We start from the raw sequence: 25,471 nt of genomic DNA on the forward strand, positions 1-25,471 counted from the left end.
AAAAAAAAAAAAAAAAAGAAAAAATTTAAAGATTAGCCAGGCATAGTGGTGGTGTCATGTGCCTGTAGTCCCAGCTCCTTGGGAGGCTGAAGTGGATCCCTTGAGCACAGGAGTTCAAGACTGCAGTGAGCTATGATCACGCCTGGGTGACAGAGCGAGACCCTGCTTCAAAACAAAAACAAAAATAAAAGAGAACTTAAAAAAATTATACTCTATTTCATTCAAGAAAGGTTTCAGGATGTTTATAGCACACACAATAACGAACTACATATTTTTAGATTTAATTTTGCAATATTTTTAAGAAAGGTCTGACTTCTAGGGCTTTGTATTAAGCCCACCATAATAATTAGATTAACCTCATTATTTAGGCACCCCCTCCCAAACCCACACTGATTGGCTGGCTTTTCACATTTCCCAAGGGTTATTGCTCTCTCTGGACTTACTTCCTCATATCTTGCTAAGATACTCCCTCTACTGTAGCTGAACTGAATCAAAGGAGAAAATAACCACAAACTCATTTCCACCCATTCCTCCTTGAAATTGCTGGGTATAGTAACATTCCCATTTCCTAGTATGTTGCACTAAGAGACTATACTACATCACAGAAAGTCCACTGACTGCACACCACAAAATAAGAACTATTGAAAAGTCATGCCAAGGCCAGGGTTTGTTGGAAATGCCTCAGTTCTTTATAACTCAGTTAACAGACCGCTTGTGTCACGCCATCAAACAATTCTGTTTTTTCAATGGGCCTGGCAAGTATGTCAGCCTAAATTATCTATGTATTTCACAGACTTCAAAGTACTGCCTGGAGAGGGCTGATCTAAGCTGTGCAAAGGAGGGGCGGCTAGCTACAATTCCATAAGATGAAAGAACACGCCAAATGATTTTTTAACAGAAAAGAAAAAGGAATGGTACATGATGTCCCCTAGTAAATGACTATTACATATAATTCAAATAGGCTCCTGTTCGGTATAGATCCTCTTCCACCAAAGTACCAATGATTAAAAACTAAGGTGTTTGGTTATGTTATACATGGCACAGACTGGAAAAGAGCAGAGTCCTCCACAGAAACTTGCCACTCCTGTTCTCACATTCACCTAAAAGCCCAAAGAAAGATACTAGCAGAAAGCCTACTGGGAGATCAAAACAGCTTCTAGAATAATCAGAGGCTGATATGGAGCTCGAGGTTCATAGTCTGGCCAAGTTTAGAAAATAAAACAAAGCAACTTGATTTTTAAGTCTATTCCATCCAACAAATTTATTTCACATTGGAACCCACAAGACTATAATTTATATTGCAAATTTTATACATCGCCTGAAGAATTTCAATGCAGGCCTAAATGATTCACTAATGCAACAAGAATCTTATGAAGACACAATGCCTCCAAAAGTCATATCGAATGTGGGTAAACAGGCACCTTTATACACTCTTGGTAGGATGCTAAGTTTGTAAAAAATCCTTTTATGAAGAGAATTTAACAAATTATCAAACATTTAGATGTTTACACCTATGGAATGATCAATTCTAGTTCTAAAAATCCCTATTTGTATAAAGGTACAAGGACATTTCTTGCAATATAGTTTAGCAAAAGTTTGGTAAATATCTAAATATTCATAACAATCTAAGTAAATAAATTGTAGTACATTGATATGATAGAAGATTATCCAGCCATTAAAAAGAAATGAAGTCAACAGAATATGCTCAAAGGAGAAATGAGGTGCAGAACAAGACAGGTAAAGTATATCCCATTTGTATAAACACTAAAAAGTATTTATCCATTATCTATGGTTGTAAATAAAAGCATAACATATGCTGACATAAGCACAGAAAAGGGCCAGCAACTAATTCTAAGAGCAGGATTAAGGAGAAGTTGAATATTTAAAAAAAAAAAAAGATTAGAGTTGCTCTTAAATTAAAAATACATATTCATGAAAGGTCTTAAAAACATCACAAATATATTTTCAATTTTTAAAAAAACATAATAAAGCTTAAGAACAATTTTCCTTAAAATGCTCTCCTATATTATGGCACCAAAGTACAGACTTTCCTTTTTAAAATAGTGCTGAAAAGCCAAGAAACAAATGTGAGGAAAAATCTATGACCTTCTCAACGCATGAAGGAAAAAGTTATGTCCTTGTGGGTTGGCTTTTATTTAGTTAATGTAAACCTGGAATAGATTTTTTACCTATTAAAAAAAAATACAATATTCAATGCATGACAGGGCACATTATACTCATGTTAGCAGATCTTAACTATGTGGAACCAAATCTATTAAAATAACTTTCTATATTAAAAATGATATATTTACACAGTTAAGACGCCATCATGTATGCAAATGATGTTACTCCAAAAACTGTTAATGTCAATGCTCCTTACATCCATATTTTTTGAATTATTAATTGGAAACTCTACATGTGAAAAATATGAAATGGTGAAATTAAATTAATCCAGACTGATGACATAAGCTCTCTTCGGAAAACCGCATTCCACATGTGGATGCTAGATAATCCTCCATTATTTGAGGGCTCCAGAATTACTGGATAATTTCTCAGAACTGAAGTATTTCACAAGCCCACAATGAAAATGCTTTTATTGAGTTATTTTTAAGCATAGATTTACACAAAAACCTTTAAAAATCTGACCGCTATATTTTCGTAACTTATAAGACAGATACACAAACACCAACATACATATATGGCACAAACCAACAGCAAATTGAAAGAACAAACCAAATCATAAAAAAACAGTGAATTAGGTTTGTTCTGTGATGTCCATGGTGGTCAAGGGAGGAGAAAAAAACAAGAATCTTAAACATATATTATGACTAAAGTTTAAAAAAAAATTCTGGATTTCTACATCCAAACTAAGCAGGGTAAAAAAGAAGTAGATCATTCTCTCATTCAGAAAAGTTTCAGGTACAATGTGAAATTTTAAAAGCTATTTTGTCAGTGATTTGAGGGGTAGAGGAAATGTAGCTTGCACCAGGACTATGGCAGTGCTTTAGAGAAAGTTAAGAATGCTCTGAGCAAAAAGTGAAGGCTTAGAGTGCTTCATTAAGAAAGTGACACTAACTGGCCCCTATGGGTGGTCAAGAGGCTTTAACCTATCCTATTCCATCTACTATATTTATTAAAATCCAACATTTTGTAAATGTAGTAGGTATAACCAAAATGCATGGCAATTTGATTTTCAGGGTTCTCCACAGATATATGTCAAATTGACAATTGGATGATCGTATCCTGCTAAATCTAAATCACCCTCTTACATTAAAAAGCCAAACCAATCTTTCTTTGGCTCTTGTTCCTTTTACACTTAAACTCACTCAACCCAGTGATATGTTTTCTCTTGCCATTTCAGGGAGGTTCTATGTATATATACTGGCAGCTTCAGTGACCATAAAGCAATAAACTACAATGCAGAAGTCAATCTGTGTTTAAGAAAAAGCCTAAATATTGGATTTTGCAAAATACAGTTGCTTTTCTGGGTGTAAAGATTAGGAATTCACAATTAGGTCCTTTGCTCCCGAGAAGTCTTTTTTTTATTTTATTTTTTTTGTTTATAGTTCAGTTGTTCCTGACATTTAACAGAAAAAATAAAAATGTTAAGGACTGAAACCAATCACCAATCAATAGCTCACATAGCAGCCTGATATGGCAGCTTCAGTGCTGCATCTGCTGACTTCCTTGTTATCAACTGAAACATTCACCCCACAGCAGAGTCTGCATTCAACTTCTCATTCCAAAGCCATACACCATTGTGCCCAACAAAAGGCATAAATCAGCTGAGTCCCTTGAGTCATGACTAATTTGTTAAAATGTTGCAGCAACTTCGTATCTAGAGTCTCAATAAATGCAGTGGTTGGCTCAGCCTCAAAGAACCTGAATGTGTCTGATTTAGAGTGGAAGTCTTAATGCTCGAAAAGTATGCCTGACACAGTCTCTAAACTGGCAGCCTGACGGCCTCACACAACACGGATGGTCAGTCAAAAAAGTCTACATTAGAATAAGAAACTGTCATCCCAGCACTTTGGGAGGCCGAGACGGGCGGATCACGAGGTCAGGAGATCGAGACCATCCTGGCTAACACAGTGAAACCCCGTCTCTACTAAAAAAATACAAAAAACTAGCCGGGCGACGTGGCGGGCGCCTGTAGTCCCAGCTACTCGGGAGGCTGAGGCAGGAGAATGGCGTAAACCCGGGAGGCGGAGCTTGCAGTGAGCTGAGATCCGGCCACTGCACTCCAGCCTGGGCGATAGAGCGAGACTCCGTCAAAAAAAAAAAAAAAAAAAAAAGAATAAGAAACTGTCCAACAAGGTCAAGCACAAAAATTGGGCTAGCAGTCTTTCATCTACTCTTACAGGAATACTGGTCACACACAAAATGTGTGGGAGGCATATCGAAATCCAGTATGGATTCTATTTTCGTTTTGGAAGACATGCTTGCCCACCCCAAACTGATACAAGGCTGGGAATGTTGGGTTTTTCCTTAATATTAGAAAACAAGTTAATGGCAACTGTTGCTCCTTTCTGAGCTACCAAAGGGCAACTGGTACATTCTCTCTGAGCATTATTTGTAAGAATCTGCTCACAGGTTTGTCTCCCTTAATTAAGACTGGCAACTCTTTCTCTGATATTCTAAAGCAGTCTCTAGCAACGAAAAATAACTTACAAATCTTTTCCACCAATGTGCTGTGCTGAATGAGACTGCCTTGCTCATTCTTACCACTCTATCGCCACTCTTTTGAACCAGTAGTTTGGGTACTGCTCCCACCAATGAAAATTTGAGGAATTTTCACATTAACTGCAAAACTATGGTTTAGACTTTTGTCTTCAAAAAAGTTTTATTTTTTAGAAGGAAATTGCTAATGTGAATCCAACAGAGAAAAATGGTTACTGGTTTGAGAAACAGTAAAAACACGTTAATTCACTCAAAAAAAGTAGGTGACCAATTACTCGAAAAACAATGTTCCTGTTTCCATAAATAAATTCCCACGTTCATCTGTTTCAGTTTTCTTATTCTTAAAAAAAAAAAAAAAAAAAGCATAACAGAACCAATTAAGTCAAAAGTGAGGATAAGAATTGGCCCTCAGTGCCTCAGCAAGGTGACATTAGCCCTTTAATGGACAGCTAAGGCTTTCAAGTCATTCTAGTAAAAAATTCCCATAAACCAGGATGCTACGTTATCTGAGCTTAGGAATTGTAAACATCTTAACAACAAGAGCAAACACCAACAGTTCTTATTACGTGGCTAGAACTTTTCAAACTGTAATTTCATTTAATCCTTATAACATATCAATGAAATAAGTGCTATCATTATTCCCACTGTACAGATGAGGAAGCTGAGCCACAGAGAGAATAAACAAATTGTCCAAAGTTAAGCAGCTGGTAAAGGCAGAACCATGACTCAAAGCCAAGCACTCTGGCTGCAGAGCCTCTCAATGGAACCGCGGTGCTTTGCTGCCTCCCCTGTTGTCCTCTATGTACACCAGATGACAAGTAGAGAATCCACATGTACATGTTTAGAATACTCCATCAGAAAAGCTCATTTTGTTATGAAATAAAATCCAGGCCTACCTAAACAGAAAACATACTCCAAATAAACTAAAGCAAACCTATGTTTTCAAGATGGTAGACTTACCAAGCACATTTACCTCCCTTCATTTCTCAAATACCATTGACGATGGAAAACTTTTTTAAAAAAGAATAAAGCAGAATGGTACAAGACAACAGGCAAAAGTAATATCAGAAATGAATCAATGGAGAAAATAGAGCAGAGTAATTATAACAAAAGACAGATATAAAAGAGGTTTCCTATAGAAATAGGAACTATCCTTCCCAAGGAAACAAAGTACGACAGAAACGCAAATCTAAAAGATATATGAACTGAGTTTCTGGGATGATTTTTCTAAGTCATTTGTTCTTTCTTTCTTTCTTTCTTTCTTCCTTTTTTGGGGGGGCAAGGCCGGGGAGACAGGGTCTTACTCTGTTGCCCAGGCTGGAGTACAGTTGGTGTAAACATAGTTTACTGTAGCCTCAACCTTCTGGGCTCAAAAGATCCTCCCACCTTGGCCTCCCAAAGCGCTGAGATTACAGGCATAAGCCAACACGCCTGGCCACCTAGGTGATCTGTTAGAAGATGGCCTATAGCACTAGCACTTAAGAACAGCTCTCTCAGTGGGAAGTCATCCTAAGCATAGGCCTTGGGGCCAGAAAGAGAAGCAGGGTACAGTGTATACCTGGGCCTCTCCAACAAACACAAATTAAAACAAAAATAGCAAAGGCACCACTACCCAGGACTAAAATACTGTCAAGTGCCCCATCCCTGTCCCTGCAACAACCCCAGTTTCCTCACTCGCACCCTCTGCCTGGTTGTGAGCATGCCCAGCCCCACAGAACCGTGCACAGCCCTCAGGGAGCCCTAGCAATCAGGGAAGAGGCCTACTGCTGAAACAGTATTACAACACTTTTGAGGAAACCTATGCAATTAACCTAATCCTGATTTATAAATGTAACCATATATTTCTAAACACGAACAGATCATCAACGATCAAAATAATGTAAAATGCAAATAAATAAGATGAATGGAAACAACTCAAGGCTAATAGAAAAATTTGACAATGGAATTATATCAAATTCTCAGTTATCTCTACCAATGGAGGATTTAAGGCACAAGAACATTCAAAACTATTTGTAGCTGGCACTAAAAATGTTTTCTGATTTCTATTATAGTAAATTTACCACCTAAAGAAAATTCTACATAGTGATATTAAACATGAACTTTCATTCTCTAAGGATGTGTGACGGAGACCTATACTATGGCTCCAGCTCCAAGTTCAATATTTTATGCAGCCCTGGGCAAATTACCACTTTCTGTCTTAATTTTCCAATCCATTAAATGGGACAATATTGGGGAACAGATGGAATCCAGCCTTGGCTGGAGAGTTTGCCATGGACAGTACTAGCTCTGGTCATACCTCTATAATTCCTAAGATAGGTCGATTTACAGTCAATAGTTGTGACTACTTTGTAAAGTTAAGAATAGTATGTTCATCCTCTTCAGGAGAAATTGAGAACAAGGCCTCTGCTTTTGTCAACTGATTCAAAAGAACACACTCTGAATTCTGTAGAGTCTAGAGTAAGCATCGCTGCATAAATACTGCTAGGAATTGATCTGTTAAATCCGAAACCAAGGAAACATAGCAATTGAGTCACTTCAGGTACTGCTCACCAAGGGACCAATGCACATACAGCTTCGAACCGTCAGATTTGTATCAGAGACTGAATTCCTTGGCAATCAAGTGGAGGTGCTTACTAAATATATACTCATTAAACCACCACCACATTCCAAGTGTGGACCAAGCAACCCACTGTACTAACAAGTCCAGGGCTTACTTAAAAGGAACAAAAACTGGTAAAACACATTTGCAGTCACTGGTACAGTGGTAACAATGGACAGTCACTGCTAAAGTAGAATGACATGATATCAAGTATGTTAAGACAATATGCACACAAATCATGTCATATAAGAAAATGTTCCACAGTGCTTGTCAAGTTGAGGTTTTAATAGAAATCTTATTTATTAAATTCTTTGTTGAAAAATGCTTCCCATTAAAAGAAATGAGAGAGATAGCAACCAAATAGCTGGACCTTAAATTCTGATTCAAATAAATTAATCATAAAAATTAAATTTATAAAACAAACAAAACTAAAGTGGTAGTGCTTATCTTTTAGAAATACATACTAAAGTAGTTGGGTGCCAGTGGCTCACGCCTGTAATCCTAGCACTTTGGGAGGCCAAGGCGGACAGATCACCTGAGGTTGGAAGCTTGAGACCAGCCTGGCTAACATGGTAAAACACCAGTTCTACTAAAAACACAAAAATCAGCTGGGCGTGGTGGCACACACCTTTAATCCCAGCTACTCAGGAGGCTGAGGCACAAGAAGCACTTGAACCCAGGAGGCAGAGGTTGCAGTGAGCCGATATCAGGCCATTGCACTCCAGTCTGGGTGACAGAGTGAAACTCTATCTCCAAAAAAAAAAAATACATACTAAAGTGTTTGCTGATGAAATGATACAATGTCTATGATTCATATTAAAACAATATGGGAAGTTGGTAGCGGTATAGATGAAAGAAGCCTGTCCATGTGTTGGTAACTGTTGAAGATGGGGGCTGGGTACATAGAGGCTAATTATACTACTTTTTCTGCTTTTATGTATAGTTAAGGTTTTCATAATGAAAAAAAATGCTTTAAATACACAAATCAAATCAAAGGTGACTTATTCTTACCTGTATTAGAATCTTTTATTACAATGTCGGAGATTTCAAACAGTTTCAGAGGAAGGGGCATCTTACGATTTGCTGCTATGGTCTTCAGGAGGCCAGGAAGAAGGGTAGTGCGTGCCACCTACAGGAAAAGACATGAAATTGCACTGACCAAATACGACCCAAACAAACTTGGTGAAAGACAAAGACTACGGCTTCATAGGAAGACACTTCTGGAAAATGCACCGCCCTAAAATATCCAAGTCACTTCCAATTTTCAACTCCAGGACGCTGCAAATGAACTGAAAAGAACTGAAAACATTCTGGTTTCCAAATTTACAAAATAAAAAATCATAAATTTGATTAAAAAATAAATGAGAAACAAATATAACCTAAATACGTTTGCTCATATCTAAGGCATGATTATTTTATTCATTATCATTCATTATTTCATTTTTCCTTTTTTTAGAGACACGGTCTCACTCTTTTGCACAGGGTGGAGTGCAGCGGGCACAATCATAGCTCACTGCAGCCTCAAATGCCTCAAACCGCTATAGCAGGAGGCAAATGCCTCCTGCCTCAGCCTCCCAAGTAGCTGGAACTACAGGTACATACCACTGCACCCAGCTAACTGATTATCATCTCAAAAACTAAAGTTTGCTTTCAAGATTTCAAATATGCAAGTTTTCATATCCTGCCTCATTTCACAAAGCAATTGAAATAGACTACAAGAAATACAAATGTTTAAGTAGATTAAACATAGGTCAGGCACCGTGGTTCATGCCTGTAATCCCAAAGCTTTGGGAGGCCAAGGTAGGAGGAACACTTGAGGCTAGCAGTTTGAGACCAGAATGGGCAACATAGCGAAACACCACCTCCACAAAGTTAACAATTAGCTGGGTATGGATACATGCCTTCAGTTTCAGCTACTCGGGCGGCTGAGGTGGAGAATCGCCTGAGCCCAGGAGTTCAAGGTTACAATAAGCTATAATCATACCACTACACTCCAGCCTAGGCAACAGAGACCCTGTCTCTAAACAAATAAATAAATACAACCATAAATAGATTAAATATGAATTAATCAAAATTAGGACCAGGAAAAATGTAAATGCAATTAAAACACCACCAAAATGAGGAAAACAGAACACAAATACATAGATGCTAAAAAATATATACAGCTGCTATGGGTAGGGTGTAACTACAGTTCTAAACTTTTCATTAACTAAAGCAAATGTGAAAGTATGTACAGTCATTTCATTCCTACTGTTCCTAAGAAATGCATACCCTGGTACATTTAAAAAAAGCAAAACTTTCCTGCTTTGTCTGTAAAATAAATTTCTCCCTGTGAGCTAATATAGAATATATTAGCTTCCAACACATGTTGCCAGAAGGGTTTTATAAGCAGTGGTATAACATTATTGTGAGAGTCTGGGCTCTGCAGTCATACCCCAAGCACTATTATCTTTTCCTTAGACGACTGCATAACGTTCTTCTGTGCTTCCACTCCTGCCACCTTGTGGTCTATTCTCCATACAGAGTGGTCCTTCAAGACGGAAATCAGATCATGCAACTCCCCTGGTCAAAAATCTCCAAGAAGTTTCCATTAAATTTTGAATAAAATCCATGGCCTACCTGGGGCCCCGTGTGATGTGCCTTGCCTTCCTCTCTACCCTCAACCCCTGCTGCTCCCACAGGCTTACTGCACTCCAGCCATACTGGAGGCCACACTGGTCAGCAAGTAGATTTCCATCCTGGGGCCTCCACGCTTACTCTGCTCATACATTCTTTCTTTAGGTTCACATGTGGTTTCCTTCCTTCCTTCCTTCAAGTGTCTGCTCAAATGTTCTCTCCTACAGAGGTTTGCCCTGAACACCCAAGCTAAAACACAGACCCTCTTAGATCCTGCACAAGTAACCATAAGACCTTAAATGGAATTGCTAGACTGTGTTTTGAAGGAAAAAGAGAACGTCTTTCCCATCACACTCACTATACCAACAAGCTGCTATTCGCCTTCAACGTGGTGCTTCTTAAATATTGTTCATTTTCCCCATTGGAGGGCAAGTGCCCAAACCATTCACAGAAATGAAACTACAATGTTAAAAGTTAAAAGGAAATTTAACTTATTGAAATATAATAAACTACTGTTATAGAAAACTTTTCTTAATTTTATCAGTGTATTTTATAGATATGCCTTATTTGCATATTTTAAAACCTACAGAAATACAAAAAATTACACCTGAATCTGATCAAGCTTCTATATCCAACTACCAATTTACTGGAAACTTAAGGAGCCACTGGAACATATTCAGCAAAATCCTAAATGTAATAATTCTGTAGGACAAATGACTCAGTTTCTTCAATAAACAAACTGAAAGGAAAAGAAAGATAGAAGGATGAGAGGCACAACTTGTAGATTAACAGAGATATGAAAAGTATATAAATCAATGTCAATGTACGAACCACATTTGAATACCAACTCAAACTGTTAAAAAAAAAATTGATAGGAAGCCGAGATGGGCGGATCATGAGGTCAGGAGATGGAGACCATCCTGGCCAACATGGGGAAAACTACTAAAAATACAAAAATTAGCTGGGTGTGGTGACGTGCGCCTGTAGTCCCAGCTACTCAGGAGGCTGAGGCAGGAGAATCGCTTGAACCCAGGAGGCGAAGGTTGCAGTAAGCCAAGATTGCGCCACTGCACTCCAGCCTGGCAACAGAGTGAGACTCCATCTCAAAAAAAAAAAAAAAAAAAAAAAAATTGACAATTGGGAAAACTGACACAATGACTGGATATGTGAGGTGATTAAGGAATATTATTGTTAATTTGGAAGGGGTGTGGTAATATTCTCTAAGTTTGTTTATTGTCACTATAATAAAATTTTACATATTTTAACGAAGCTACATTTTTATCTTGTCCATTCTCTAACATATTTACTATCAGAAAAGAGCCCAAAGTTAAGAATTATGCAGGAGAAAGAATGGATTTAGACAAGAAACTGAGTTATAGGCCCATGAAGAACTTTACATTTAACTTAACCATAAATAAATATAAACCTCTTAGCCAAATTAGTAGTGGTAGGACCCACTTATTGGTAAAGCAAGGTAAAATACAGAATCTGTTAGGTCAAAAGACAGGCACTCTCTTTCATCTTTAAGGTACTTTACGCAGACAGATTGATTCTTAAGTGTGCTAAGCCACAGTTATTTATAGTGACATTTAATGCATTTCTGATTATTTTCTTTCCAGTTATATAAAATAGATAAGGCAGGATGTAAATCCTGAACATAACAGTTACCACATCTTAAGAAATCTATCAAGCTTCACTAGGGGAATATAAAGCAAAGAGGGAGGTGGGGGGCACGGGCTGAAAAACTACCTGTTGGGTACTATGCTCACTACTGGGTGACAGGTTCAATCACACTCCAAACCTCAACATTATGCAATATACCTTTGTAACAGACCTACACATGTACTAACTGAATCTAAAATAAAAGTTGAAAAAAAGGCCAAGTGAGGTGGCTCACACATGTCATCCCAGCGCTCTGGGAGGCCATGGCGGGGGTGGATCACTTGAGGCCGGGAGTTCGAGACCAGCCTGGCCAACATGGTAAAATCCCATCTCTATTAAAGTACAAAAATTAGCAAGGTATGGTAGCACACGCCTATAATCCCAGCTACTTGGGAGGCTGGGGCACAAGAATCACTTGAACCCAGGAGGCGGAGGTTACAGTGAGCCAAGATCAGGCCACGGCACTTCAGCCTGGACAAGACAGTGAAGCTCTGTTTCAAAAAACCAAATAAAAATAAAATAAAGTTTTTTAAAAAAGTAGTCTAAGTAAAACTGGGAGAAAAAGGTACATTTGGAATAAACAAAAATCCATTAAGACCTACTGAAAAATCATTCTATGCAAATGAATTTGAATACCTCTTATTAAAAAGAACACCATGGGCAAATTTTAAAAACAATAGGAAACTAGACCTCAGAAAATAAAATATAACAATTCATTATTATAATCCTTCCAAAATTAGTATAAGGATTCTTCGAAGTTCTGACCCTAAATATAGATAAAGAATTCATATACTTGATATATATTACCAATTAGTTCTTTAATTAGTCTAGCTCTAATCTACAACATTAGTAGGTGGTTCTAGAGATAAAATTTAGAATTTTTAAATTTAGATTTAAACACTTTCAGAACTTTTAGAATTCTTTTTAGAACTAACCCATCCCTTATTTTTGAAGAAGTAAAAACCAAAATCCAAAGAAACGATTTCAAATCAGAATTCAGATATTATTTATAATAGCATTAACCTTCTTTAAAATATAGCCTTCCAGTTCTAAGATTCCCCTTGATTCTAGAAGAAGACATGATTTTCTCTAAAATCTGGGTTATAAAACATACAGATTTGCACATGCAAGAGAAACAGAACAAGAGCTTATTAGTATAAAAGAGATAGAACTATTTAAAGTTATTAATAAGCAAAGATGTTATAATTTTAAAATGCCCTCCCTTTATAGTTAATATCCTAATCTATAACACAAATCACTTAATACTTAATATTAAGGTAGTATCATTCTCATTTAAATATTCCTAAACTAAATGAAACTGCCAATAAACTTAGACAATTACAATAAAAGAAATAAGCAGCACAGTCAAGAACTGATATAATGGGCAATTTCAAAGTGAATGACTTACGGAGGAACTGGGAACAGGTTTTGTTCTTTTATTACAAATGAACAGAAAAGAGATGAAGTCTGGCTAGGTGCAGAGGCTCACGCCTATAATCCCAGCACTTTGGGAGGCCAAGGTCACTTTGTGGATCACTTGAGGTCAGGAGTTCAGGACCAGCCTCACCAACATGGTGACCAACATGGCCGTCTCTACTAAAAATACAAAAATTAGCCAAGCATCATGGCGCGCACCTATAATCCCAACTACCTGGGAGGTTGAGGCAGGAGAATCGCTTTAACCTAGGAGGCAGAGGTTGCAGTGAGCCGAGATCATGCCACCATACTCCAGCCTGAGAAACAGAGCGAGACTCTGTCTCAAAAAGTAAAAATTAAAAAAAAAAAAAAGATGAGATCTGAAAATAGTGTTAAAAAATCAATTATGAAATGGAAAGTTCAGACAAGAGAGACTGGGCCAGATAATACAAAGCAAGTAAGAACCCAGTATGAAGCTAATCAAGAAAATATGATTTTTAAAAGTGTTAAGAATTTTTGGCAGCATAGCACGTAATAACCAACTATAAACTTACCCAAGAAGATACTATTAAGAAGCTCTAAGATTTCACCATCTCAGGTATAATAACTGAAGAGACTTTTCCTAACTCATGTAGTGCCTCTCGGTTTTTACCTGAATTCTCACCTACTTAAAATTCTTACCTGAAATTCAGCTGTTTTAGGATTACTTATGTGGACTGCCTTTGTTGCAGAGATATCCAGACCAAGTTTATCAGCAATATCTTCTTGGGAGCACTGTGAAGTCCATACAAAACAGATTAATATGGAAAAGCAATTACTTAAGTTTAAAATAAAAAGTAACGCTGTAAGTCAACTTCTAAGAACAATGTATATTCTCTACATATATCAGCAAGTTAAGAACAGGCCTGGTGTCAGCGGGAGTAAATGTAATAAAAATAACAATAAACAAATAAAAAGAATAAACTAAGAATAAATACACATCAATCTCAGGCCCGCAACAGATGGAATTTAACATTAATACTTCTTTCACAAAGAGTCCTAGCCATCATACAGAGCTAAAGTAAATTTTTCACATGGAGATGGTATAAACTGTACTCAGGCCCTTCCTAAGCTAGTTTCCCATTTATCTTTCCAGTCTAATCTCCCATGATGCCCTAGCCATTCCCTCAACCTTATGTTTCCCTACCTTACCTGAAATGCCAGCCCAGCCCCACTTGCTGCTATTCCCTAAGGCCGACTTAAATGGCCTCTCTTCCGTAATAATATTCCTAATGACTCTAGTCAGAAACTTTCTCTCCCTCCTTGGTATTTCATGACTTTCCATTTTGACTACCATTGTAACCCTTGCTAAATCCACACTGATTTGTGGCAGAACAGTAGGACTGAGAACAGAATTCAAGTGACTGGAACTCTGCCCAGTGCTCTTTTATTGTGCTCTTTTATTGTATCACTTAACTTCTGTGCACATGCCTGAAACTCTTACAACAAATAAACTGCTGAGTACCCAGCGATCAAAGAGAAAGCTGCTTGCCACCCTCAGAAACCAGCACTGTAGGCAGAAGTTATGAAATTAAAAACTCACTGACGATTAGATACATCAAGTCTAATAATAAATGATAAAATGAGATAATGCAAGTATGGTGCCTGGCACAGAGTAAGCGCTCAAAAAATATCAACAATGATGATAACTGACAAATCATTACCAAGGATAAATTATTATCATGTATATTAATGCTAGCTTTTTGAAAGAGCATTTAAAACGTAACACAAAAACTGACGTACCATCAGATTATTGTACTATTTTCCAATGTTAGGCAATATTGTTCATTATACTGTTCTACAACTAGTTTTCAAAGGCTAGTTGGCATGCATTTCACTGATTAAAACAAAATGGCACACACCAACTGAAATGGTAAGAAGAATTCATTTCATGTCAATGTCAGTTCTAGTGATTCTTGCCATGCTTTCTCGAGAAAGATCCTGAAGCCACATCCAGGCATAGCAGAAAACAGCTCCCTGATCTGCTATGGCTGCTGAGGTGGAGAATGGTGGCAGGCACACTGGGGATAAGCGTTTTCCCCACAGCATAAAGAAGTTTTATACCAACATTTAGGTATAATTTGATTGATTAATCAGGAAATGCAATTGACATGAAGCAATCTACTCTCAAATGAAACTAGTTCTCTCTGTGTAAAAGAAAAAAACACTCCACAGACACATGGCAACGCAGCTGTGTATCTGAGTGACCTTGTATTTTATCACGGCAATGGATAATAAGGGATAGTGACAAGAGGCAATTTAAATTAAGCTACCCTGAAGTGGCAGTAGTTAGTACACAGTAAGAAACTTTTTTTTTGTTTGAGACAGTCTCACTCTGTCGACCACACTGGAGTTCAGTGGCACAATCTCGGTTCGCTGCAACCTCCATCTCCCAGGCAGGTTCAAGCGATTCTCCTGCCTCAGTCTCCCGAGTAGCCGGGATTACAGGTGTGCACCACCATGCCTGACTAATTTTTGTATTTTTAGTAGAGACGGGGTTTTGCCAAGTTGGCCAGGCTGGTCTCGAACTCGTAGCCTCAAGTGATCCGCCCAACTAGGCCTCCCAAAGTGCACGGGATTACATGCCTGCCAGGAACTTTTTTAATGTTAATATTTATGTGTTTATTTTAATGCGTTAGAAAAATACAGTAAGTAAATGAACCTCCAAATTTTTACAGATATTATTCCTATAACAAGGCTGAAGTACGTAAGTCAACTTAAAAGTGAGCCAATTTAAAAGAATATATTACAACTACTATGCAGACATAGCAAAAATCATTATGATGAAATGTGAATTATTTACACTTGGAAAGTCAGGGACTAGGTTTCAGAGAAAAAAAAATGGCTGTTACTCTTGGGCAAAACTGGATTTAACAACATAGACCATCTTTGCTCAGTGATGCTTAGGCTTGCCTCTAAACATCTTCATCAACATCTTTAGTGTTAAAATTCCTACAGGAAAATTTAGTACAAATCCGAAACTCGCTAGGAGCTCACCCCTTTCTCTTCCCCCCAGTGATAAACAATGAATGTATTAAAGTGACTTTGGACAGCTGAACAGACTGTTTCTAACATCCCTGGTGTGACAGTTCAGCCACAGGCCTTGGATGCAGACAGGCATGGGCGGGAGTCCCTGATCCACAGCCATGGCGTAGGACAAGTTACTTAAATTAACTTCTGTGAAAGACAGGAACGCCTACGTCACAGGAGTCTACTGAGAAGAAGTGGAATCATGTACACAAAGCCCTTGGCACGGGGTAAACATTCCCTGCAGAGAAGCCACTAGTCAAGACTCAGCCTCTGGGCTCCTCTAAAGACACACGAGGCTCCAAGGTTACAAAATTAAACTGCACCACTAATATAAAAGGGCAGGGAAAAATGCATATCCAAGTTTTAACAGCAGTTGTTTCGGGGGAGGAAAAGAGGATTCGAAGTGAGGAAGAGAACTGTTACGGTTTACTCTACATGGTTAAAGTATGAGTCCTTTAAAATAAGATGTATTCCTATGACACTCATATGTTTTAAAACATAAAAATATATTTCTCAATGTTATTTTTGGTATTTCATTTTACATGAAACCGTGGATGCTCACAACTACAAATGTATGTGTATATATGTACACAGATGAATGACATGGCATTACAGACCTAGCGTACATGGTATGAGACTACGGAAAAGCTCTGTTCTAGGAGGCCAAAGGTCAGGACTCTGCTCATGATATAATGAGATCACGCAAGTATGGTGGCCAGGAACACAGCAGTTCTCCTGCTGTCCGTGTAAAATGTGCTACGTACTTATCCTCTCTCAGCCTCAGGCTTCCTCATTGGTGCAGTGCCTGACATACAATAAATGCTCAACAAATGTTGAATGAATGACTGCTGAATCAGAGAAATCAAAGTATTAAGCAAACTAGAAGTAGGGTCCCTTAAATACCATAAAAGATTGAGAATTTCAGGGCTAGGGCTGAGTTGCAGAGGAGAAAAAGAAGTAGCTTCCTTTCCCCTCATAGATTAAACATACTTGAATGCTGAAGAACTACATTGTAGGCACCGCAGAAATGCTCAGCAAGAGGGAAAAATGGAACTACAAATTGCATACACATTTTATTCTTTCATATGGTCAATCTGGTGGGGGAGGGAGATTTCCTTCTGATTTTGTAATAAAAGTCATTTCCTGATTTAGGCCTTTTATGTCAGCTTTTCAACTCAAAGCAAATGTTTGTGAACATGTTCAAAGACAAAGAAATTAATTTAATGTGGAACGGTCCACAAGCCTTTACCCAGGGCGGCATCTAGTGGGCACAGCCATAACCAAATTAAGACCAAATATTCTAACTTAATAAATTTGGTTATGAAATACATTGTGAACTCTCAACACTCACATCAAACTATAAAATACTTTGTCATCTGTCATTTAAGGTATTTTTTTCTAGGCCTTCATTTTCTTTTGTGGCTGTAAAAAGAAAAGCTTCAACATTACTTTACCAGGAATTGTATAATCTCAAGTAACAAAGGTTTTCTTCCAGAATCTGGAAGTTCTAACAGTCTAGATTTTATAAATTCTTATAAAGAACCATAGAATAAATAATTCAGAGAGTCTAAGTAAACAATCAGCTGGGCAGAAAAAGCATGTAAGACGTACCAGGGCAAAGGTAAGCACTTCAGTGAAGCCAGCGGCTGCCATGTCATATCTGAGAAGTTCAGTGAGCTTATTAAGAGGAAACTGAAAAAAAAAGGATCCATTTGATTTCACCTCAATATTTCTTGTTTTTTAAAAGGGAGATTTATACAGAACATGTCATTAAATAATTTTTTTAATAAAATGTTTAAAAGATTAAAAACCTTTTCACCCTTACTAACGTACTGCTAATGCCACCATTCCCCTACCAATATTACCTCCTCCCTCCCCACCGTTCTGCCACCCCTCTGCTTTTACACAGATGTACAAACCACCCCCACTTCCATCTCTCCCACACACAGCTTCTGCCTTCAGGCCCAAGTTGAGAAAATGAACCTCTGAGAGATTCAACAAGGGCTCCAAACTCGAAACCTGTCTTTCTTCAAAGAACTAGTCACTACAGGTTTTCAACTTACTCTAATCATTTGGGCATCTGTTTTGTATCCTCTCCATAGCAAATGCCTCTCATTGCAGAGCATGTCCAAATACTGCTTGATTCCTACATTCTGTTTTCTCGAAGCCTTCCTGGCATTCGATAATCAGTTTCTAACAATAAGGAGTGTTTACTTAAGGGTGCAATCTTACTTGATTAGCTATGGTGTAAGTTTTCGGGAGAGTCATCTGAATGTTGTTATATCCATAAGCAATAGCTGCATCTTCTACAATATCACATGCATGGATAATGTCAGCTCTGGTTGGAGGGATTTCAATCTCAATCTGATTCCCGTCACCTATGACTTCTGATTTTAAATACATCCTTGTCAGAAGTTTGGCAAGATTTTCTGGAGTTTCTCTGAAAAAGGAATGAACAAACCATAAACTTCATTGGATTATTTTGTAATGTTTGCATTGTGTTTCAACATATGCTACTAGCTGAAATAATAATCTTTCTTTTTGAGTTCTATCAGAAACCAGACATGTTAACTGATGTTTTATCATTCCGTAACCGACTCTGAAGGATCGCAAGAAAAAGTTAGTCATATGTGTACTTTGTTCTTGAATTAAGTGAAGTTTTCTAAGCATACCTGATTCCAACTTTTTTGTTAATGAGGTCAGCTCTCACCATCTCCTTTCGGTAAGCTAATTCCTTAAAGAGAAAGAGTTTAAAAAGTAAATCATTTCCCATCAGATACAGCTTTAGACTCTTTTCCATTAAATTAGTCATTATTGCAGTTCGATTACGTTCCCAAGAAATTGTCCTTAGAGCCACAGATTGAGAATAAACTTGATGTTTCAAAAACAGTATTATGAGGTATGAATTTGTTACATTAGATTCATACGTGAACATCCTACTTGCTAGACAGTTTGCACTGCCTGGAAATAATATAAAATGCCAAACATTTTTCCCTTTCAGACAGTCAATCCCCATTCCCCACGGTAAAACACTGCTGTGCTACATCATTCCAAAGATGTTTATGAACCCTGCGAAAGATTTTCAGTCTTGTCCTATGGAAGCAGATGGATATGAGCAAGAAAGAACAATTCCAATGTCACAATGTTCATCATACTAAGTCTAAGAGCATGATGAAGATATTCTTTTCTTACAATTTCCAGGTGGGGAAATGCAATGATGTCCTGGCTACCAATCTGCTCCAGAAGGCAATAGGGGTAGGGGCATCTAATGAATTTGGTACTCAGACTTCTTCAGACAGCATGTAACTCCACCACATTAGTGACGTGAGAACACATACACATAAAAACCCAGGCTTTTCAATACCTTTGGAAATGTCCTTATGAATATTTCTTATCACTCAATTACTCTCAAAAGTATAACATGTCACTAGCAAAAAGGTCATAAATTTAAAAACCTGTTTTGATTCAAGTAAAAGCGAGACTCTGTCTCAAAAAAAAAAAGTAGTAAGTCACTTTTCTCAATAGTTACTATGAACTAAATAGTTATTATGAGCTGAACAGCACAAGATACATTTTTAAGATAATCTTACTTAATCCTCACAACAAATGCTATTAGTATTCTCATTTGACAAGTAAGGAATTTGAATTTTAGGTGAATAACTAGTTCCAGGTCATAATAGTAAACTGCCAAGTCCAAGTCCTGCTATATGCCCAGTGCTTAGAAAATGATTATCAGATAATCAGCATTTGGTATATATATGTGATGAGTGAATGCATGCATATAAGTAGTAACAAATGGCTGAGCGTGGTGGCTCATGCCTGTAATCCCAGCACTTTGGGAGGTTGAGGCGGGTGGATCACCTGAGGTCAGGAGTTCGAGACCAGCCTGGCCAACATAGTAAAACCCCATCTCTACTAAAAATACAAAAACTAGCCGGGCGTGGTGGCACGAGCCTGTAATCCCAGCTACTCGGGAGGCTGAGGCAGGAGAATCGCTTGAACCCAGGAGGTGGAGGTTGCAGTGAGCTGAGATGGCGTCACTGCACCCCAGCCTGGGTAACAGAGCGAGACTCCATCTCAAAAAAAAAAAAAAGTAACTAATGAACAAATTAATGAATTAATCAACAAATTAAGACAACCTAATTCCAAAGCACACACCATTAGTCTGTCTGACTACTGACAACTTATCTCCTCTAGTTCTCTTACTTTAAAACTTTATACTTTTCTATGAAATTACAAAACACAAGAAAAAAAACTTTTTCAAAGAGTTTAAGAAAAGATGCTATTTCATGTGAGAGAGAATCAGTTTCCCCCAGAGGATCCTTCCCTAAGAAAAGCTGTTCTAATTTAAGTTTAGGAGGAAATAAATGAACAAATGCCAAAACACTCATGTAGTACTTCTTTTCAGAAAGTCTATCATTTCAAATTTACAAAAAATCTCTATATGACAAATAAATGACTTTAAGGGATTATCCATATGAGGAGAAGAGTGAACCAAATATTAAAATATATTTCTCATTTTCTTCCCAAAAATATACAATCACTTTCATTAACACTTGACAAATCTCCATATTAAAAAGAGGTCGGGCGCAGTGGCTCACATCTGTAATCCCAACACTTCGGGAGGCCAAGGCAGGCGGATCACAAGGTCAGGAGATCGAGACCATCCTGGCTAACATGGTGAAACCCCGTCTCAACTAAAAATACAAAAAAAAAATTAGCGGGGTGTTGGCTGGTGGATGTAATGCCTTCTTCTTCAAGGATGCTGATGCATGAAAATGGCATGAACCTGGGAGGCGGAGCTTGCAGTGAGCCGTGATCGTGCCACTGCACTCCAGCCTGGGCAACAGAGCGAGACTCCTCAAAAAAAAAAAAAAAAAAAAAAAAAAGAAGAAAAAGAAACTTCTCTGACATAATTTTAAAACCATTTAAAAAGCTATCTCCAGCTAATCCCAATTGCTACTGTCGTAAACTGTAAAAATGGCCACAAATTTCCCCCCTCTCTGTATCTATGGCCTTGCAATGTGACACTGCCAATCTTCCAATCAGGAGATGGCATCTATTTCTCCACCCATCATATCTAGCCACATGACTGGCTTTGGCCAACATAATAATATTTGAAAAACACCTGGGCACTGGGTATGCTCTCTTGCTGCTAGGAACCCTGTAACTCCAAGTAAAAAAGCCCAGGCTAGCCTGCTGTATGATGAGGGACATGGGAGTTGTTGACCCCACTGCCAAGAAGCAGACATAAGTGAGGCCATCCCAGATCATCCAGTTGCTAGCCAACCAGTCAACTGACTACATATGGGTAAGCCCTGCAGAGATTAGCCAAACTTGCTCAGACCAGGAAAACCACTGTAGTGACCAAGAGAATCATGAGATAAATAAATGGTTGTTGTTTTAAGCCACTAAGTCTTGGGGGTAGTTTGTTAAATAACAAAAGCTAACTTATAATAGATACTTAAATCCGAATCAACTTTTAAAAATATTGCCTATATGATTTCAGTTATGCTTCATACAGTTATATGTGTATTTTGAAGTATAATTAATGCTTAGAATAAAATATGATGTTAAATTTAATGTCTTCTGGAATGGGGAGGTTTTGATCTTAGCAGGTTTCATCTACTGTAAAAGCTATTTAAATAGCAGAAACCATTTCAGGCTGTGACTTACTTTATAAATGACAAGGGAATAGTGAAAGATTCAAAGGGGAAGAAAAAGCTCATCAAAGAATGCCCTCACTGTATGAGAACCACGAAGTGACTGTGATACTGTTATGTTTTAGAACAGTTATCTTTATGTCAAGTCACTTGGGTGGGGGGGACAAAACCCCCCAGCAATAATACTGGTTTAGATTTTTTACCAAGATCTTATGTCTTGACAATAACTGTGTGCTTACTACTAAATTAGTCTTAATAATACATTTGAAATTATTTATTAGTTACAGTGATGGCCTTCAGCAACTGTTAATTCAAGTGTGAACAGACGACGTTCGGAGGGTTGAGTAATCTTAAAAGGAGTGAGACTATAAATTACTTATTTAATAAGTTCTATTGTTCTACAGCACTGTAGGATGCTATAATATAATTAACAAAAATTTATTGTATATTTTCTTTCTTTTTTTTTTTTTTGAGACGGAGTCTCGCTCTGTCGCCCGGACTGGAGTGCTGTGGCCGGATCTCAGCTCACTGCAAGTCCACCTCCCGGGTTTACGCCATTCTCCTGCCTCAGCCTCCCGAGTAGCTGGGACTACAGGCGCCCGCCACCGCACCCAGCTAATTTTTTGTATTTTTAGTAGAGACGGGATTTCACCGTGGTCTCGATCTCCTGACCTTGTGATCCGCCCACCTCGGCCTCCCAAAGTGCTGGGATTACAGGCGTAAGCCACCGCGCCCAGCCTATATTGCATATTTTCAAATATAGAGGAGCAGACTATGAATGTTCCCAACACAACAAAACAGTAAATGTCTGATATGATGGATATACCAACTACCATGATTTGATCATTACATATTTTATATATATGTATTGAAACATCACACTGTACCCCATAAATATGTACAATTATTATGTGCCAATTAAAGAATAAAAACATTTTTTAAAAAACCACTCAGTTAACTAGTTAACAGGAGAATAAATCAGAGGAATTATGACCACACAATGTTGGTGTATAATGTTGCGTGTTGACAGCTGCAGTCAAACTGTCTGAATTTAGATTCTAGCTCTACCACTTAAAAATGATAAGCAAGGTATTTAACATCTCAAGGTCTCAGGGACTCCATCTGGAAAAAGCATAATAATAGCACCTACCCTCACAGGACGATTGTGAGGACTAAATCCATGTAATGCACATAGTATAGCACCTGGCACATGGGTGGGTAGGTAGGGGACGGATAGACAGACAGAACACGAGTGCTCTATAGCCATTATTATTAGTATTGTTGTCATAATCATGAAGTCATTTCTTAAGCACTTACTGGAAAGGTAGATGATTTTCCATTAGGAAAAACCACCTCAGCAGCTTCGACCCTGAAAACAAAAGTCAGAAATAAAATACTTAAGAAAAAAATGTGCCATAAATTATAGACATGTGCACGGTTATCAAATCTTTCATTTCAGCTACAACTACAGTCTCAACATATTCCATCTATCACATTCCAACACTGTTTGGATTGATCTTGCTATATACAATATTACTCTACCGTTTCATCTCCTAGGGCTCCGATGTCCTTTTCAGGCACCACCTCCTTGAAAGGTTTATTTCCCAGTACTGCAAAGCATGCATCCTACAGGGACTCCTTGCCAATATTGACACGCACATCCTAGGCTTTACCAGGGCAGTGTGTTACACAATAAAACTGACAGAATCACTGAAATGAAAATCAATTGAAAAAAAACTGATACTGCCCATATAATTTCAATCATGCTTTCTACAGTTATATATTTGTTTTCAATTATATTAATATTCTAGAATAAACGATGATGCTAGTATTAAGGATCATATAGATTTGTTAAATAGCTTTTTAAACTAAAAATATGCTTTGGAAAAAATACAGTAATCTTACCGATATGGGATATATGCTTTGCTCTTACATATGCCTCTCTACCTCTAGCTGTTCTTTTGCTGTTCTTCCAACTATATATTCTCAAATCCAGTGATCCCCAAACACAGCTTAAATTTCATTGCCTCCATGAAGCCTTCTCAGATTGTATCAGCTGGCAGTAACTTGCCCTTACAAACAACCAGAATATCACCAAAACTTTTTAAAGTACTTAATGCTTATGACTTTATCCAATATTTATGCATATGTCTTATCTCCCTGAACAGATTATATGTTGTAGTTACAGGAACCACATTTTTAATCTTTATATTTATTTGTTTATTCATTCATTTTTTTTTAAGACAGTGTCTCGTTCTATGATCGAGTCTCGATTGCAGTGGCACAAACATAGCTCACAGCAGCCTTGACCTCCCAGAATCAAGCAATCCTCCTGTCTAAGTCTCCCCAATAGCTGGGACCACAGGAGCAAGCCACCAAACCCAAGCAATTTTTTAATTTTTTGTAGATATGGCATCTTCCTATGTTTCCCAGGCTGGTCTTGAACCCCTGGGTTCAAGCAATCCTCCTGCCTCAGCCTCCCAAAATGCTAGGATTATAGGTGTGAGCCACCGCACCTGGCCTATCTTTATGTTTAGCACAAAGCCTTGCCTTCAGAACAGTGGGCCATCAATAAAGGTGCTGGATGAACTTACGTAAATTGATTCTCACAGTATTCACTGAACATGGTGACAATAATATCAAGAACTATTTTTGCCTGCAAAGAAAAGCAAAGCAAGTATTATAGTAATCTATAAATACATTCTCTTCACTCAGATGGAAATGAATAAATATTTAATATAATTGTGTCCCCAAACATCTAATGGACCTTTACATATATATTTTAGGAAAGGAAGTGGAATAAAAGCAAGATAGGCCTTGCCTTATCTTTAGGTGTTCTGCATTTATGCAGTTCTCTGACAGTTATAATCCATGACTGAGACAAATCGTTTCGTTCCCCCGCTACCCCCAACCTCAGGTTCACTGGGCTTCAACAGAGACAAATGGCTAATTACTGGAATAAATCTTAACAATCTCCTAAGTCTCTGAAGCCAGACTGCTTGAATCCTGGCTAGCACTTACTAGTAGTATGACATTGGGCAAGCCACTTTTCTTACCTGTTAAGGAGATAATGAAAGTTCCTATCTTGTCTGGTTCTTATGAAGATTAAATACATTGGCATGTAGTAAAGACCATATCGATTTGTTAAATAATTTTTCTATTTCAAAAAAAATTCTCAGAAAAAAAATACAGTGACCTTATTGGAATATATGCTTTACTCTTATATATATATTTCACTCCTATATATACAGACTTCAGGAAAGACATTCAAGGTCTGTAAATGCATGAATTAAGTTTTTTTTTAAATTAATATTAAAGCTGTATTACCCTGACAATATTTCTGAAGGCAAGGAGTACATAAAAGTTATAAATGAAATACCTTACAATGGGCTTTAATCCTATAAGATGTACATGAGTACCATTTATTTGCCCTATTTCTATACTCCAGCCTTCTCCCGCCATTTGAGGTTACCTTTCTTAAATTCTTTCACTGCCACCTCATTTAACATATGTAAAGAGGTCATATGTCATAGAAAAGCTTTCATAGCAATCCAATCCAATAGATAAACTGACTAAAAGTGGGTGAAGAATTATAGTCTAGATAATTTTGTGTGCATAAACCATTTATCAATTTACTAAATAAAGCTTCTTCACCCCAGTTCATTTTTTTTTTTTTTTTTTTTTTTGAGACGGAGTCTCGCTCTGTCGCCCGGGCTAGGGTGCAGTGGCCGGATCTCAGCTCACTGCAAGCTCCGCCTCCCGGGTT

General features: G+C 37.7%; 1 protein-coding gene across 3 annotated transcripts in view; it reads right to left on the reverse strand.

The window, feature by feature from the left end:
• Window positions 1-25,471, reverse strand: part of FARSB (phenylalanyl-tRNA synthetase, beta subunit) — a 70,299-nt gene that overhangs the window by 29,010 nt on the left and 15,818 nt on the right. For all 3 annotated transcript variants that reach the window (XM_011951907.1, XM_011951908.1, XM_011951906.1), the window contains 7 exons: window positions 24,300-24,361; window positions 23,023-23,074; window positions 18,715-18,776; window positions 18,275-18,482; window positions 17,654-17,734; window positions 13,655-13,747; window positions 8,291-8,408 (listed from right to left, as the gene is read on the reverse strand). In XM_011951907.1, the coding sequence (XP_011807297.1) occupies window positions 8,291-8,408; window positions 13,655-13,747; window positions 17,654-17,734; window positions 18,275-18,482; window positions 18,715-18,776; window positions 23,023-23,074; window positions 24,300-24,361 (676 nt within the window). The remainder of the gene's footprint in view (window positions 1-8,290; window positions 8,409-13,654; window positions 13,748-17,653; window positions 17,735-18,274; window positions 18,483-18,714; window positions 18,777-23,022; window positions 23,075-24,299; window positions 24,362-25,471) is intronic.

This window comes from Colobus angolensis, unplaced genomic scaffold, assembly GCF_000951035.1.
Source record: "Colobus angolensis palliatus isolate OR3802 unplaced genomic scaffold, Cang.pa_1.0 Scaffold33, whole genome shotgun sequence".
Classification (NCBI taxonomy): domain Eukaryota; kingdom Metazoa; phylum Chordata; class Mammalia; order Primates; family Cercopithecidae; genus Colobus; species Colobus angolensis.